The sequence below is a fragment of the Chelonoidis abingdonii genome, chromosome 19, assembly GCF_003597395.2.
Source record: "Chelonoidis abingdonii isolate Lonesome George chromosome 19, CheloAbing_2.0, whole genome shotgun sequence".
NCBI lineage: Eukaryota > Metazoa > Chordata > Testudines > Testudinidae > Chelonoidis > Chelonoidis abingdonii.
In genome coordinates, this window is record NC_133787.1 from 32,924,439 (window position 1) to 32,940,087 (window position 15,649).

A 15,649-nucleotide genomic window follows, 5' to 3' on the forward strand; every position below is an offset into this window, starting at 1 on the left:
CTCCCTAGCTGGGAGCTCAAGAGCTGGGCAGAACGGTCCTTTGGGCTGGATGTGGCCTGCGGGCTGTAGTTTGCCCACTTCTGGCCTATGTTGTAGATTTTGCTATGTAGGAGGGTACATTGTAACTAATTTATTTAAGTAATTTTATAGATTAATATTTTCAGATTCTTATTAATTGAACATTTTTAGTATGTTAGAAAATGGTAAATGATGTATTGCTTATTTACTAGATAATTAACTTTTTGCTCATGTTTTGTGTGCCATATTAGGATGGTAACTGGCATTTAAACAAGCGCACAAAACAGCATATTAAAATGTATTTTTATTAAACAAACAAACTTTAAATGTTTTGGATAAATAAACTTCTCATCAAAACATTTCACATTTATAACTAAATTATAATAAATTTAGGGCTAACATATTTTGCATTAAATTCAGATTGCATTTTAAACATTTATTTTTAAAAAAGTTATAATTAAATAAAATCAAATAAAAAAATCAATTTAAGTAAAAATTTTTTTTTAAAAATTCACTGATTTTTATCCACCGTGTTTTTCTGCTAACCCATTAATCTATGCGTTGAAAGGAACTGATAGTGTGTGATACATAATTACAAAATGAGCCACTCATGAATTATGACTTTCATTAATTTACCTGGAATATTCTGGTGAGCAAACTGCAATTTACAATGTGCTATTACATTGCTACTCATTGTATTGTGTAACATATGTATTTAAGAAAGAATGAGTAATCTGCTAATAAATAGCAATTACTCTAGTTTTATTCAATAGATCTGTGTCAAACTTGGATCACGGGTGATTTCAACTCTTATGTTGCTCCTGTTACTTCCTGTTTCTTGTAGTTTTGGTACCATTTCAGTATCCATGCTTGGCCAGACTACCATGTCTTGGGCTCTGCCAGTATGTCTGATCCCATGGTGTGTGGCACTGTGACATAATGCCCTATCTGTAGGCTTCCGTTATCTGCAGCAATTTTGTCTCTACAGGCAATATGTTTATATGCTTTTTTCCATTGGTCATCCATCCATCTAGGACAGGTGCTGAGGACCAGTGTTGTTCCTGGGATTGCAGTCTTTTGACCATCCCTTTCAAACCAGAGATCAAAGAGCTGTTAGAGCAGGTCAGGCAGTCTCTTGCCACAGCTTCCCGCTTCCTCAAGCAATGAGGAAGATTTGGAAATGGAAAAGAATGTGCCCAACCCCTGCCCTCACCTAACAGCAGACCAAGGGAAGAGGGTTTCCCTATGTGCTAATGGAAGAGCCCCACGTGCACGGGTGGCTCCTGCATCAGTATTGCAGCAACCCCTTCTCACCCGTGTTTAGTCTTTCCCTGAAGCCCCAGCCTCTGGAGTCCCCCCAGGAGCGGTGCGACTCTCAGCTTTTACTCAACACAATGACCCTTCTAGCCCGCAGCGGGGCAGAGAAAAGTTCCCTCACCGTCACCCCAGCGCCCTGGCAGGCGGGAAAGGACCGGGAGTTTCGTATTAAGCCCCCTGCCCCGGACTTCCAAACCCTGGTTTTCGGAGGCCAGAGAAGGGACATGAACGCCTGAAGGCTGCGCTACGGCCTCTACCTCAGGGTACCCCCCCTCCGTCCGTGGGGAGCCGGCTCCCGCCCCGCTCGGATCACGGCCAGACCGCGCCCCGTGGGGAGCCGGCCTCACCGCTGGGGTCCCATCCAGCCTCCCCCGCCCCTGAGGGGAACCGGCTCCACCCCGGGGGTCCCGCCCAGCCCTCCAGCGGAACTGGCCCCCACCCCGGGGGTCCCGCCCCGAGGGGCGAGGGGAGGGGAGAGAGGTGCCTGTATCGCCTCAGCCTCCCTCGGGGCCGAGGCTCCTCTCCCCGCACCGCCAGTAGGTGGCCGGGGCAGGTCACATGACCCACCCCCCTCAGTTGCTACCACAGAAGCAGAAGCGGGAGTCTCAGAGAGTCCCAGCCACCGACCGGCCTGGCAGCGCCAGCGGGGGAGGCACCGGCACCGGCACCGGCACCCTTAGCTCCGCCGCCGCCTCCAGCGTAGGGCACCGGCCGGGAGGCTCTCGGGGCTGCAGCTCCCCGCGCCCAGGTGAGGCAGGAGGCGGGCGAGTGAGCCCCGGCCGTCGCCGCCGGGCATGGGCGAGGGCTGGAGAGGGCGCGCTCCTCCCCGGCCGTTGCTCAGCGCCCGCCGGGGGTTGGCCAGCGCCCGGGCGGCACCTGTCCCCCGGCCGGGGGCTCTCGCCGGCGCTGGGATCTGCAGCGGCCGAGGCCGGGGCTGGGGCCGGTTTGCAAAAAGAAGGAAGGAAACGCTGCAGCGCTGGGAGGTTTTGACAGCTGCAGGCGCGGCCCGAGCGAGGCGGGGCGGGTGCAGCCGGAGCTCCCTGCGCTCGGGGTCAGGGGGGGCAGCGGACAAGCCGGGGAGCGGGAGCAAAGGTCTGGGTGTTTGGTCTTGGCCTGGCAGGGTTGTTAGTGGGGCTGCAGCGGGGCACTTGTATAGAAAGGCCTTTTGGGGCTGCTTCTTCCTTCCCCTCTGGCCGGCCTGAAGCTGTCAGCTACCCTGAGGGTACCCTCTGCGGAGATCCGTGCCCGGTTGTGCTAGGCGCTGTACAAACCTAAGGAGTGCTTGCGATCTAAATAGCTAAGACAAAGAATGGAGGTATTACTAACTCCTTTTACAAAGGGGGATTTAGGGCAAACACATAGTGAGTGACCTGCCTGAGGTCAAAAATCTCCAGATGTTGCTGCCACACTGTCCTTCCTGTCCCACCTAGGATGCCTGGAAAGCACCTGGCATATCATGGGTGCAACTACAAGAAATAATTATCATAATACATACTGCAGCATTGCAGTAACCTACACCTGTTATAATTTACATTTAGTGTAGTTCTTTCACTTCCCCCTGCTTCTCAGCAAAGATCTGTTAGCAGGTAGGTGTGGAGAGCTCTTGGTATACCAAGAAGTTGTCTTAACAAATTATGAAGCACTTTAACAAACTATAACTCAATACCGTTGTCTGAATAAATAAAGGTAGTATATCTTATGTTTGCATTCTCGTTGTTCTTAGTTATTTGCAATGTTTTTCTAGCCTTTAGTGCAAATTAGTGTGGTTATACAGTACATTCAGCGTTCCCAGTCCTGCAATGTGATGTGTGCAAGACCCCCCCACAACTCAGTTGTCTGTCCACATCACACTGTGGGAGTAGGAAGGGATAATCTAGTGGATTGGGGACTAGATTTGTGTTTAGAACTGTTACTGTGTTCAATTCCCAGGTCCATCACAGACTTCTTTTGCACTGATCTTTTATTTTCCCCTCTGTTCCAGTTCACTAGCTGTAAAAGAAGGATAACATTTCTGTTCCTCACAGAGATATTGTGAGGCTAAAGTCTACTGACTGTGGCATGCTCAGATACTGTAATAATAAATAAATACTTTGATGAATAGATAAAAAAATTTCTGATAGGTCAAATAGTATATGTATACTTTTCGGTGCATGATTGTTACAGACATCACACACTTTGTGCTTTGCCCAGTCTAATCTCATGTGCTTTCATCACTTCCTTTAGGGGTCTAATACATTTAATAGTTGAGAAACTCATTGTGATGTTACTTTAAATGAACTTTACTTTAAAGTACTTTAAAGTAAACATGTAGGTCACTCTGAAAGATGAATGATATGGAGTAAAAGTAGTGGAAAGTTTTATTCTGTAGGGAGCAATCCTTCCTTGGTCATGTTAAGGTTTTTAGTCCATCCAACATATCTTTTCCCATGTCTGGTCCATGAAGTAGATATAATTAAATTTAGGATGATTTCAGAGTACAGTACAAACCTGACCACTGATGTGTATCTTAAGATGTAGAATAAATGATAAAATAATCAATGAAGATGCTTACATCTTTAGAGGGGAAAAGATAGTCTTTTATAATTCTCAGAAAATGTAGGAGCAGCAATTTATTAAAACCAACGTACCATATACATTGAAAGTATACAAAAGGCCATTCTTACTAGGCAACTTCCTGTGTTAAGAGACTGCCCCAAAGTATTCCTCAAATGAAATAAATGTAATTCTTTAATTTGTCAGGTTTTGCTTTACAGCTACTGTTTGTCCCTATAAAAGGGGACAAACATTTGTTTTGTTAGATTATCAAGAAAATGAGATTAATTTAGTAGTCAGGCACTTGACTGTGCATAATTCAGTGGAGCATTAAAAAAATTAACTTCTAAAAATTATTTTTTAAAGACTCAGTGCTACAGATCTGAATTATGGCCTGATTGAATGCAATTCTTAATTTTGGGTGATATGATAGGGGAGGAGGGAAGGAGAGAGCAAGAACATTATAGCATGTGTAAAAGTCAGATCAAGGATTTCCTTTGATTTTTTCCCCCCCCTCATGCATTGCCATTATGTCTTGTTATTTGAAGGCACTGTAACAGAAGGGATTATGGGTAGATCACTAGATAGGAATCCATTATTATTTCATGAATGAATTATGTGATTAGTCCTATAGAGACAAAAGGGTCACTTTCAGCTAAATCCTACCCACACAATATTCTGATAGGTAATCTGTAATCGTTCCCTGGGGATTGATATATATAACTCCCATTACAGTTAACAGAAGAATTTAATATGAATAAATGGGTACAGAACACCACAAACCTCTGTAGTGCTTTGCAAAACATGGTCTAAGGCATGGTACCTGCTCCAGAGAGCTTAGAATCTAATATAAAATGGGATAACAGGGCAGGTAAGAGATCATTTTCTTCATCAGTGTACAGTAGGAAGGATTCAGTGAAGTATTATTATTTAAGAAGGGATTTGAAAGAGAAGGGTGACTGTAGCAGAGAACTTTGAGAAGGTTGGGAGAGTGGATGATGAGATGATGAAAAGAAAGTAAGTGTTGGTGAGAGAGAGGAGGAGGGAGATCTGAAGAGAACAGTGTTCAGGAAGGGATCAGGTTAGGAGACAGTGATTGGGGGGAAAATTAGGTTAAAGGAGGTTACAGAAGGGAAGCGAGAAGCAGCAGAGTCAGAGTGGTTATCCAAATGGAAACTGAAACTGCTCACGGTGAAGGGTAGTGAATTGAGGAAAGAGGAAGAGAACCAGAAGAGATTCTGGAGCTGATGGTTGAAGCTGCTCTGAGGGGCTTTAAGCCCTTCCTGCTCCTGGCCCTGGTTGAGAGGGATGTCAAGAAAGCTGTGGTGACAGCCACTGCTTTTTGTGAGAAAATAAAACCACTTCCTCCTTTGCTTGTGGATGAAAGAGTAGGCTCCACAGTGTCCATTGTGTGCAGGATTCTGCACCAGAGTGAGGAATACCTGCGACTGTAATTAGTTAATGGCTGCAATGATGTGCAGGAGACTGAGACATGGAAGCCTCTTGATATTGATGAGAGTTGCAGCATGTGCATTGAGCCTCTTGTGTCTCTCAGCAGTATTTAATTTGTGCCAGGGCTGAGCCCCAGCACCTCTAGGCTTGGCAGTTCATAACCCCGGCACTTCTCGGCTTGCTGCATTGGTTATGAATGTAAAAAATTGCTTGAGCCCTGGCACCTAATTGCTCGAGGCCCTGCACCTGTTTTATTACAAATTAAGCACTGTATCTCAGCAGTCTCCTTGCTTGATGGCTGTCATGTACAGAAACATGCCATTTGTCACATAAATAAGAGATGAGATGACCACGTGGAGATGTAAGTACCGTATGGTCGTAAAGCTTTAAAAGTGCAAAGACTGACATTAAATACAATATTGCAATTTGTTTGTATTTTACCTTGAGGTCTATCTTGTCCTCTTCTGAGTCATGGGGTCAGCTCCTCAGCTGGTTTAAATTGTCATCACTCTACTCACTTCAATGGAGCCTTGGCAGTTTACACCAACTGAGGATCTGATCCAGGATGTAGCCTTTTCTTGCATTATCCCAAGTTTCAGTCACCATCCTTCCTACAGCCCTCTCAGCTCCTCTTAGTGTAGTGGCAGAGAGACAGAAACATTAATTTGGGTTCTTCCCTGCCAACTTTCTACCCAGATGTCAAAGGCCCCCTTGAGTGTCAATTTAATACTTTCTTTATAGGACAGAGCAAGAGTAAGAATTAGTTTTTTCCCTTTTCACCCCAGTTAGAAATAATCCAGGCTTTTCCCCAAGCAGTTTATAAGCTGCATTTGCACCTTAGGAGAAGCCCAGACTCAGAGTTAGGGATAAATTATTTAAAGAATGGTAAGATTTTAGGCATACTTTAAAAGTGTTGAAGAGCCTTAGTCTCCTTTATTGATACCTAAGCCACTGTGTTCTTAATACCCAGGATGTAAAGGGTTTCTAGAGATTTCTGATAGGAAGGTGTGTTTATAAATACACACAGAGAACATGAAACAATGAGTGTTACCATACACTCTCTAATGAGAGTTATCAGTTAAGGTGACCTCAAGAATTACAACATTCAAAAACCAGTCGGAGAACACTTCAATCTCGCTGGTCACTCGATTATAGACCTAAAAGTTGCAATATTACAACCAGAAAACTTCAAAAACAGACTCCCAACGAGAGACTGCTGAATTGAAATTAATTGCAAAATAGACACCATTAAATTAGGCTTGAATAAAGACTGGGACTGGATGGGTCATTACACAAAGTAAAACTATTTTCCCATGTTTGTTCCCCCCGCACTGTTCCTCACATCTTCTTGTCAACTGCTGCAAATGGACCATTCTGATTTCCACTACAAAAGTTTTTTTTTTTTCTCTCATGCTGGTAATAGCTCACCTTAACTGGTCACTCTTGTTAGAGTGTGTATGGCAACACCCATTGTTTCATGTTCTCTGTGTATATATATATCTTCCTACTGTATTTTCCACTGCATGCATCCGATGAAGTGGGCTGTAGCCCGTGAAAGCTTGTGGTCAAATAAATTTGTTAGTCTCTGAGGTGCCACAAGTACTCCTGTTCTTTTTGCAGATACAGACTAACACAGCTGCTATTCTGAAACCTGATAGGAAGGGAAATCATAGGGTATATCTACACTTCAATTAAAAACCCGTGGCTGGCCTGTACCAGCTCACTCGGGCTCATGGGGCTCAGTCTGTGAGACTGTTTAATTGCAGATTAATTGTAGATATCTGCAGGTGGGAAGGTCCCAGCCCTCAGGCTGCAGCCCAAGGTGGAATATCTAAACCACAATTAAACAGCACATCAGCCCAAGCCCTGTGAGTACAAATCGGCTGGCATGGGCCAGCCGCGGGTGTCTAATTGCAGTGTCGATATGCCCTAAAAGTGTTTAGTTTGCAAATAGAACACTTGAAAAAAGCTGATATAGAAGATAAATATGGTGGTATTCTAAAATGGGAAGACTTCTTATAGGGAGAGAAAGTGAATAGTGGTTTCAGATTTGGAATAGAGCTGCTACCTTCTCTATATGTGTCTCTGTTAAAAAGAATTGCTAAGAGTGAAGAGTCAGTGGTCCCTCACTCCTTGTAAAACCATAATTAAAAAAAATGAAAAAAAAAACATTCTGATGGTTGTTGGCGAGCTGGGCCATGGGGCGGAAGGTACGTCATTTAACATCTGCTGAGACTACCTAAAGGAGGCCAAATTCTGGACATTTGCCTGTGATTTAATCTTTGAATTCACCAGATCCAGACTTCGTTGGCCTCTCTAGTGATACTTCTGGATTGCCTCACAAAAGAGAATTATTCGCTGAAGGATTCAAAGCTTATTTTTCACCTTTTGGTGTCAATGAGGTGCACCTTAGTAAAAGAAAGACCCTGTAGGCACTATTATGTGGTGTAAAAGGACCCAGGGCACACTTTTTATGGAAAAGTTTACTGACAACACAGAAACGGGTTCCAGTGGTTACAATACAACATGGGTTGACAACCTTTGACATGCGGCTCCCTGGCGGGCTGGGCCAGTTTGTTTACCTGTCGCATCTGCAGGTTTGGCCGATCGCGGCTCCCACTGGCCGCAGTTCACCGTCCTAGGCGAATGGGGGTGGTGGGAAGCGGTGACCAGAACATTCCTTGGCCCACGCTGCTTTCTGCTGCCAACATTGGCCTGGAGCAGCGACCTGCGGCCAGTGGGAGCCGTGATTGGCCGAACCTGCGGATGCGGTAGGTAAACAAACCGGCCCGGCCTACCAGGGTGCTTACCCTGGCGAGCCGCATGCCAAAGGTTGCTGACCCTTGCAATACAATTTGGATCAATATCTACACTAGAAAAATGTTGCCAGTCTAGACATATTGGTATAGCTATACTGGCAAGTGCTCCTGTTGTTGACACACTTTATACTGTTAAAGAAGTTCTTTTGCTGGTATAGTTTATACTGGTTTGTTAAGCAAAATAAGATATACTGACAAGCATTTCTGAGCAAGTGTAAACTGCATTATACTAGAGCTTTTGCCGGAAATGTTGCCAACAAATCACACTTCTAACTGACATTCCTATACCAGCAAAAGTTTCTAATGTAGACCTAGACTTAGAATTTGAACAAAATAATCCCTCACACCTATTTGGTTTCTTGATTCTTTTTAGCTGCTTTCTTTGTTGTAAGATAGGCACAGTCTTCTCTCAGGTACACATGTATCTCTCTCTTTAGTTTCAGATGCTTTCTCCTCTTTGTCACAGCTATGCTTACAGTGAGTGTATCCCTTATGTCTCCTCTTATACTGTTTTCTCTCCCATGTCTTCTCTGTTGTTTCTGGGGAGAATAATATCATCCACTGTATAAAATATAATTTTGAGCCTCCTGCATAATGCTGCAGATAATATTTGAAAGAGACAGACCACATTTATAACCGTGTGTGCATGCAAATCAAGGGTCAGGTGCATTTGCGCTGCCTTTGCATGCTTGCAATCCCAGCTTTCCTGCATACGCCAAAGGGATGGGGAGAGCATTTGTTCACATACTGTTATAAATTTGAGCCAGAATGACCTTAGCTTGCCTTATGTTACCATGGAACGGTAAGTAGTCATTATTGTTGCATTGTTGATGAAACAGTGGAGTTCTTGTTTTGTTGTTTAGAATCTGAGATCATATTTCATTGAATGCTAAGCAGCTAAGGCTGCTCCACCCAGCTGATTGTTCTGAGTCCTGCTGCACTGGGTCACTGATCCCTCCCACAACAGAACACATTACTCTTTGAAAACCTCACAGACTAGTAGGATTGTTGTTGTCAAGGTTAACCAGATAGCTGTGAGACTGTATGCTTGCACCTGAAGTGCAGTGACTCATGCTGAACTTTTTTCAACACTGATACCCCCCCACCTTTTTTTGGTAAATCGGAGGAAATAAAACCAAGGAAAGTTATTTAAATATTAAATTTTGCTCCCTTCTCTCCTCCCCTTTTGCAGCACATCAGGAACGTATCAGTTTGATGAAATTTGATTTAAAAAAATGTCCAGAAAGAGCACAGACTATGGAGTGCTGCCGGAGTATGAGAAGAGCCAGATTAAAAGGACTCTGGAGCTGGGAACAGTTATGACAGTGTTCAGTCTCAAGAAGTTTACTCCAGAAAGGAGGACCATCCAAGTCATAATGGAAACCAGGCAGGTGGCCTGGAGCAAGACAGCTGATAAGATTGAAGGTTTCTGTGAGTATTGGCAAGGCATGCCAGAACTTAGAATTTACTACTGATAAATGTAATTGATAAAAGGTCATTTAGATCAGCATTTAACAATTTGCGTCTTTTCACCCAAGAGTATAATTAAACTTTAAACATTGCATTCTGCGAGCCCTGTTGGTTTACTGTAATGTAGACCAAATGTCTTCTTCTAGTTAGCCTTCAGCAGGGCTAGCTGCCTAACTTGTTGCTACTCTCAGGCTTTTCTTCCTAGAAGCCTTTTGTCAAAGGCTAAAGATTGAGATCCTGATCTCGCCACCTTACTTATATACGAGTAAGGGCTAACTTGCATAATTAAAAGTAGGAGGATCAGGCTGTAAGTACTTACTAAAAAAACACACACAACCAAATTTAAAACATACTGGGAAGAAACTTAACACAAGGTTTTGGGCTTAGAGCCTTTTTTTCCCCCAGTGTGTTCAGTTTGGATGAACTGAGGAGGCTGGGTTGGGAAAGCCAATTTGCAAACTTTGTTGTTGTTGTTTTTCTTTACCTATAACTCATTAATGTTTTTAAAAATAAACGTTTGCAGATTAATAGTTTATACTAAGAGTCTGCATCTTAGGATATTTTCAATTCTGAGCCATTTCATTAAAAGAGGGGAAAAATGTTCTGAGTATCAGTGGCAAACTGGGATCTCCATTAATTGCAATCTCATTGTAAGGGCACAGAGGTCTGAAATGCAACCCTACCTTAAATTTTTCTAGATGTGCAGAGGTGTGTTTCCTTGGTACAAAAGCTTTGTTGCCATAGGCTCTGTGTTTAAAAAAATAAAAATATTTCTGTATACGTGGATCTCTTAGTCTTCAAAATCAACTCAACTCACAATGAATTAAAAAAATAAAACCAGACAACAAAAATAACACCAAAAATGAAGCTATCCAACAAAAACTACATTGGGATCTGAAAGAAAAGGACAAAAGAATCATAGAAATATAGAACTGGAAGGGGCCTTGAGAAAGTTAAGTCCAACCTCTGTGTTGAGGCAGGACTAAGTATATCTAGACTATCCCTGACAGGTGTTTGTGTAACCTATTCTTATCAAGCTCCTTTGGAAACCTATTCCAGAACTTAACTACCCTTATAATTAGAAAGTTTTTTCCTAATATCTAACCTACATTTCTCATGCTGCAGATTAAACCCATTACTACTTCTCCTGCTTTCAGTGGACATGGAGAATAATTGATCCAATTTATAACAGCCTTTAACATATTTGAAGGCTGTTATTAGGTCCCCCTCTCAAGTCTTCTTTTCTCAAGATTAAACATGCCCAGTTTTTTAAAATCTTTCTAAGCCTTCTGTCATTTTTGTTGCTTGTCTCTGGACTCTCAAATTCGTTTAAAATTTTCCTAACCTGTGGTGCTCAGAATTGGACACAGCACTCCAGTGGAGGCCTCATCAGTACTAAGTACAGCAGGACAGTTCCTTCCTACTCTTACATAGGACAATCCTGCTAATACACCTCTCTCTATCTAAGTGGTGTTGGTGCCACTAGATGGGACAGAACACCACACCCAAGAGGTGTGTGAGTTACATACTTTCCCCTAGCTGAGGAAGCGTGTCTTGAGCTTCAGAGACTTCCCAGTTGAAATCCGCGATGAGCCCCCACTTGTAACGCCAACAGACCCTGGTCATCGGCAGTTGGGATCAAACTGGGGACATCTGGACCTTAGTGCATGAGCCTCTACCACCTGAACTAAAAGTCAACTGCCTGTTAGTTACAGTTGTAGAGTAGAGGCATTTAACACTCTCCCTTTAAGTGGTCTTGGTGCCACTGTATGGGTCAGAACATCACACCCAGAAGGTGTGGGTTACACAACCACATCACATTGTTGACTTTTATTCAATTTGGGATCCTCTATAACCCCCAGATCCTTTTCAGCAGTACTACCACCTAGCCAATTATTCCCATTTTGTAGCTGTGCATTTGATTTTTCTCCAAAGTGAAATACTTTGTACTTGTCTTTATTGAATTTCATCTTACTGATTTCAGACCAATTCTCTTAATTTGTCAAGGTTGTTTTGAATTCTAATTTTGTTCTCTAAAGTAATAGCAACCCCTCCCAGCTCGGTGTCATCCATGGATTTTATAAGCATGTTCTCTACTCTATTATCCAAGTCATTAATGAAAACCAAATCCAGGCTCTGATCCCTGCGGGACTCACTAAATACATCCTCCCAGTTTGATAGCAAACTATTTGAGTACGGTCTTTCAACCAGTTATGCACCCATTTAATAGTAATTTCATCTAAAACGTATTTCCCTAGTTTGTTTATGAGAATGTCGTGGTATTGTGTCAAAAGCCTTATTAAAATCAAGCTATATCATGTCTACTGCTTCCTCTCATCCGTTAGGCCAGTAACCCTATCAAAGATGGAAATTTGGTTGGTTTGGTACAATTTATTCTTGACAATGCCATGCTGGCTACTCCTTGTAACCCTATTGTCCTTTAGGTGGTTACAAATTGTTTGTTTAATAATTTGTTCCAGTATCTTTCCAGGTATCTAAGTTAGGCTGCCTGGTTTATAATGCCACGGGTCCTCCTCCTTTCTCTTTTGAAAGATAGGTTCTGTGTTTTTCCTTCTCCAGTCCTCTTGGACTTCACTCGTCTTCCATGAGTTCTGGAAGATAATTGCTAATGGTTCTAAGACTACATCAGTGCTTTAAGTATCTGAGGATGAATTTCATAAGCCCCTGCCAACATGAATACATTTAACTTATCTAAGTAGACTTTAACCTGTTCTTCCCCTATTTTAGTTTGCATTCCTTTGTGATAAGCGTCTGTCTCAAATCTGGACCTTAGCGTCCAAAATCTGGGTGCTTACTATGAACTCCCCCAGGCTTTTACCAGCTTGGATCTTATCTCGCTGCCACCATCCGAAGTTTTTTCAGGGTTTCGGCCCCCTCTTGGGTTCCCCAACCTTTCCTTGGGGGACCCCCTCTCTGGTCTCCCCAACTTCCCCTGGAGAGACCCCCAAGACTCAGAAGTCTGAGTCTTACCGGCAAGGGAAATACCTTCCTTCCCTTCCCCCTCCCTCTCTGGGCAACCTGAGGGAGTTGATGTAATCTCTTTACATCACAATACCAAGAAAACCTGTCTCCGGCTTCCACAAAGAGACAAACCTTAAGCACAAGGGAACAGAGCTGATTCTTTCTCTCTTTCCCCGTAGCTTTTTCCCGCCCTGGGACAATAGGAGAATTCAACACAGAATGTAATGTTTCCCCTCCCCCCTGTCTTCCCTTGAGAGAGACAGTATACCTGGTACAGAAATTTCTATCCCCTTGCCTAACTAGGAAAAGAAATTCAACCAGTTCCAAAAAGAAAAAAACTTTATATAAAAAGAAAGAAATTACATAGACTATAAACTAAACTCTGCATTAAGAGATCAATACAGGGATATTGCTTATAAGAAAATATGAATAAACAGTCTGATACAAAAAATAGCCAATTTAAACCAGTCCAGCAATTACACACATGTAAATACAACTTACAATATCAACCTATTGCTTTCCTTTTGTACTCATACTTGGTAACAGAAGAGTAGAAAGAAGCTTGGAGGTAGAAAGAAGATGTTCTCACCATAGCCGGGAAAAACAAAAGACTCAGAGTCCCCAATTCCCTCCCTGACTTTTAAAAATCCAGCTTTCTGATTGGTCCTCTGGTCAGGTGTTTGGTTCCCCTTTGTTCACCCTTTACAGGTAAAAGAAAAATTAACCCTTACCTATCCATTTATGACATCCTTACTCTTTGTCAGTGTTAATTATATTAAGTCTCTGGTCACCATTAACCATTTTAGTGCAGACTGAAACAAAATAGGCATTGAACTCCAGCCTTCTTGATGTCCTATTTTAGCTCTCTTTTACCACTAAGTAGCAGACCAATACTTTCCTTCATATTGCTGTTGCTCCTAATGTAGAAGTAAATTCGAAGTACTGTAGTAGCTAGGCGTTATGGACAACTGCTAATTACTTTCTCGTTATGCCCAGGAAGTCCCTTATGCTCGGATTTTGCAACGGAATCTATCTGGTTAGTCCAGTTGACTTCAGTGGGACTTTAAATTGGTGGATCTAAATTTGCAGAATTAGGGGACATAATCTGTAATTTACGGGTTTGGGTAATTTTTCCCTGGTCCTTTCCCATAGCCCTATGGGCTGTGTGTGTGTATGTATGTGTATATATATATAAGTGTGTGTATTATCATAGGAGATCTCTGATTGCAGAATATCAGGTGCAAATACTTTGTCAATGTGATGCAAGATTCTGTAAAAGTGAAAACCACAATTTGTGGCCTAAAAGGTATTGAGTTAACTGCTGTTTCTATGTAGCATAAATTCTGGTTTAATATCTGAGGCTGATCCCATACTTCAAGGAACATTTTTTTTATCACTATACTGTTTATGTCTGCGTATTTTCATTATAATATTGTACTATGTAGAAAAGAAATTTAAATAGTTAAAAGGACTATAGTGGTGTGAGAGAGAGACACGAATTAGACAATCTTACCAGTATACATTTACTGACAAAATTGTACATTCTTATTGTAAGGTTGCATTTAAAATGAAAATGATATATAAATGTGTCAGTCCTGTTCAAGACATTAAAATGATGAATTCTGATCCACGTTTCCAGAAAAAGGAATGGTATGTTGATACTTTAAAATGTATATTTTATTTAGTTTGTTTTTCATTTTCTTCCTGTCCCTGTATACGGAAGAATTTCTCTTTTCCTATCTGTGGTAGTGGCAAACTTGCTTTTACATGACTCGTCCTTATTCTTTCGATAAAGAAATTGAAGATGAAAGGGATGTTAAGTATTTTAGGTCCAAAATGTGAGGTTTAATGATATATAATTGAAAAATAAAATTGAAAACATATTTTCCTTGTAAAGTTGGATATTTTAACACTAACAGTATTCTGATAACGGTAAAGAGTCAGAAAGTGAGACTGACTGTAAACAATAAGAACGACAAGTTCAGTTTCATTGTCCAATTTAAGTGTCAGCAATATAGTTGGAAGAAAAAAATATATAAATTATAAAATATAAATTTTAAACTTCCACAGTGTTGTGTGTGTGTTTTTTTTTAAAGCTATTATGAATAAAACAGGTAAGGAAACACTTTTTTAACATCTAAGATTTTAGAGCCGCATTCACCATTCTTTTATTTTAGTTGTACTAGTATGACAGTAACGTTACGGTGGTAAAAAATGGTGTATTGTAATGATAGAGATGCTTTCTGAAGCTTAATCAGTAAATATTTGCAAAGTGCTCTGAGATTCTTGGATGAAAGAAACTGTATTGTAGGTGGGGCTGGTAGTGCTACTTATTAAGGTTACTTTGATGCTCCCCATTACAAGACCCTGTTTTTAGTTGCTTATAACTTTTTGTCAAACTTTAACCATTTGGGGTGAAATGTTCCATGGTGGATGTCTGCCTCAGGTTGAATTATTATTATTATTATTATTATTTATTATTTTTAAATTTCAGACATAAGAGTGAAGCTAGATATGTTGTTTTACCCTCGTTAAATCCTGGTGACCTTTTCTTTGAAAAGCTCTAATGCCCCCATGCTTTGGAGCAGGGACTTGACATTTAACAGAGGTGGCCCTTGTGTCCGGGATGTGCCTTTTGCCATCCCTGTGCAAATCCACTTAAGTTAGGCCAAGGCCTTTGGAAAATGGCAGTTTGCACATGCTCAGCAGACATGACTTAGACTTTAGCAGCTAAATTCCCCAAAGGTTCTGTCCTCAATGAGCATGCTCCAGTACAGGGCTGAGCAGGACTTTACTTCCAATTGCAGTTCTGGGCTGCAGTGGGCCATTCTGGGTCTGGGCACCTGAACTGAGATCAGGGAGCCTACATGTCCTGTGCACTTAATGCCTTTCCTACTGGGCCCAGGTAGTATGGAGGAGAAAACTGCTTGATTTAGATGCAGAGGGGACAAGTGTTAGACCTGTGCGAAGGGAAGGTGGCAGGGGAAATGTATTGAGACAAGGAGCCTGGAGGTGGGGAAGAAATTCGTACTGGAGGCTGATGGTGGGTAGGGAAGAGG

General features: G+C 42.0%; 1 protein-coding gene across 1 annotated transcript in view; it reads left to right on the forward strand.

Annotated features, from left to right (window-relative positions):
- Window positions 1–1,916: 1,916 nt before the first annotated feature.
- The window catches only part of PLCG2 (phospholipase C gamma 2), a 104,034-nt gene continuing 90,301 nt past the window's right edge, over window positions 1,917–15,649 (forward strand). Inside the window, exons 1-2 of the mRNA XM_032766117.2 lie at window positions 1,917–2,083; window positions 9,331–9,569. Of these exons, the coding sequence (XP_032622008.1) occupies window positions 9,374–9,569 (196 nt within the window). The 5' untranslated portion in view covers window positions 1,917–2,083; window positions 9,331–9,373. The remainder of the gene's footprint in view (window positions 2,084–9,330; window positions 9,570–15,649) is intronic.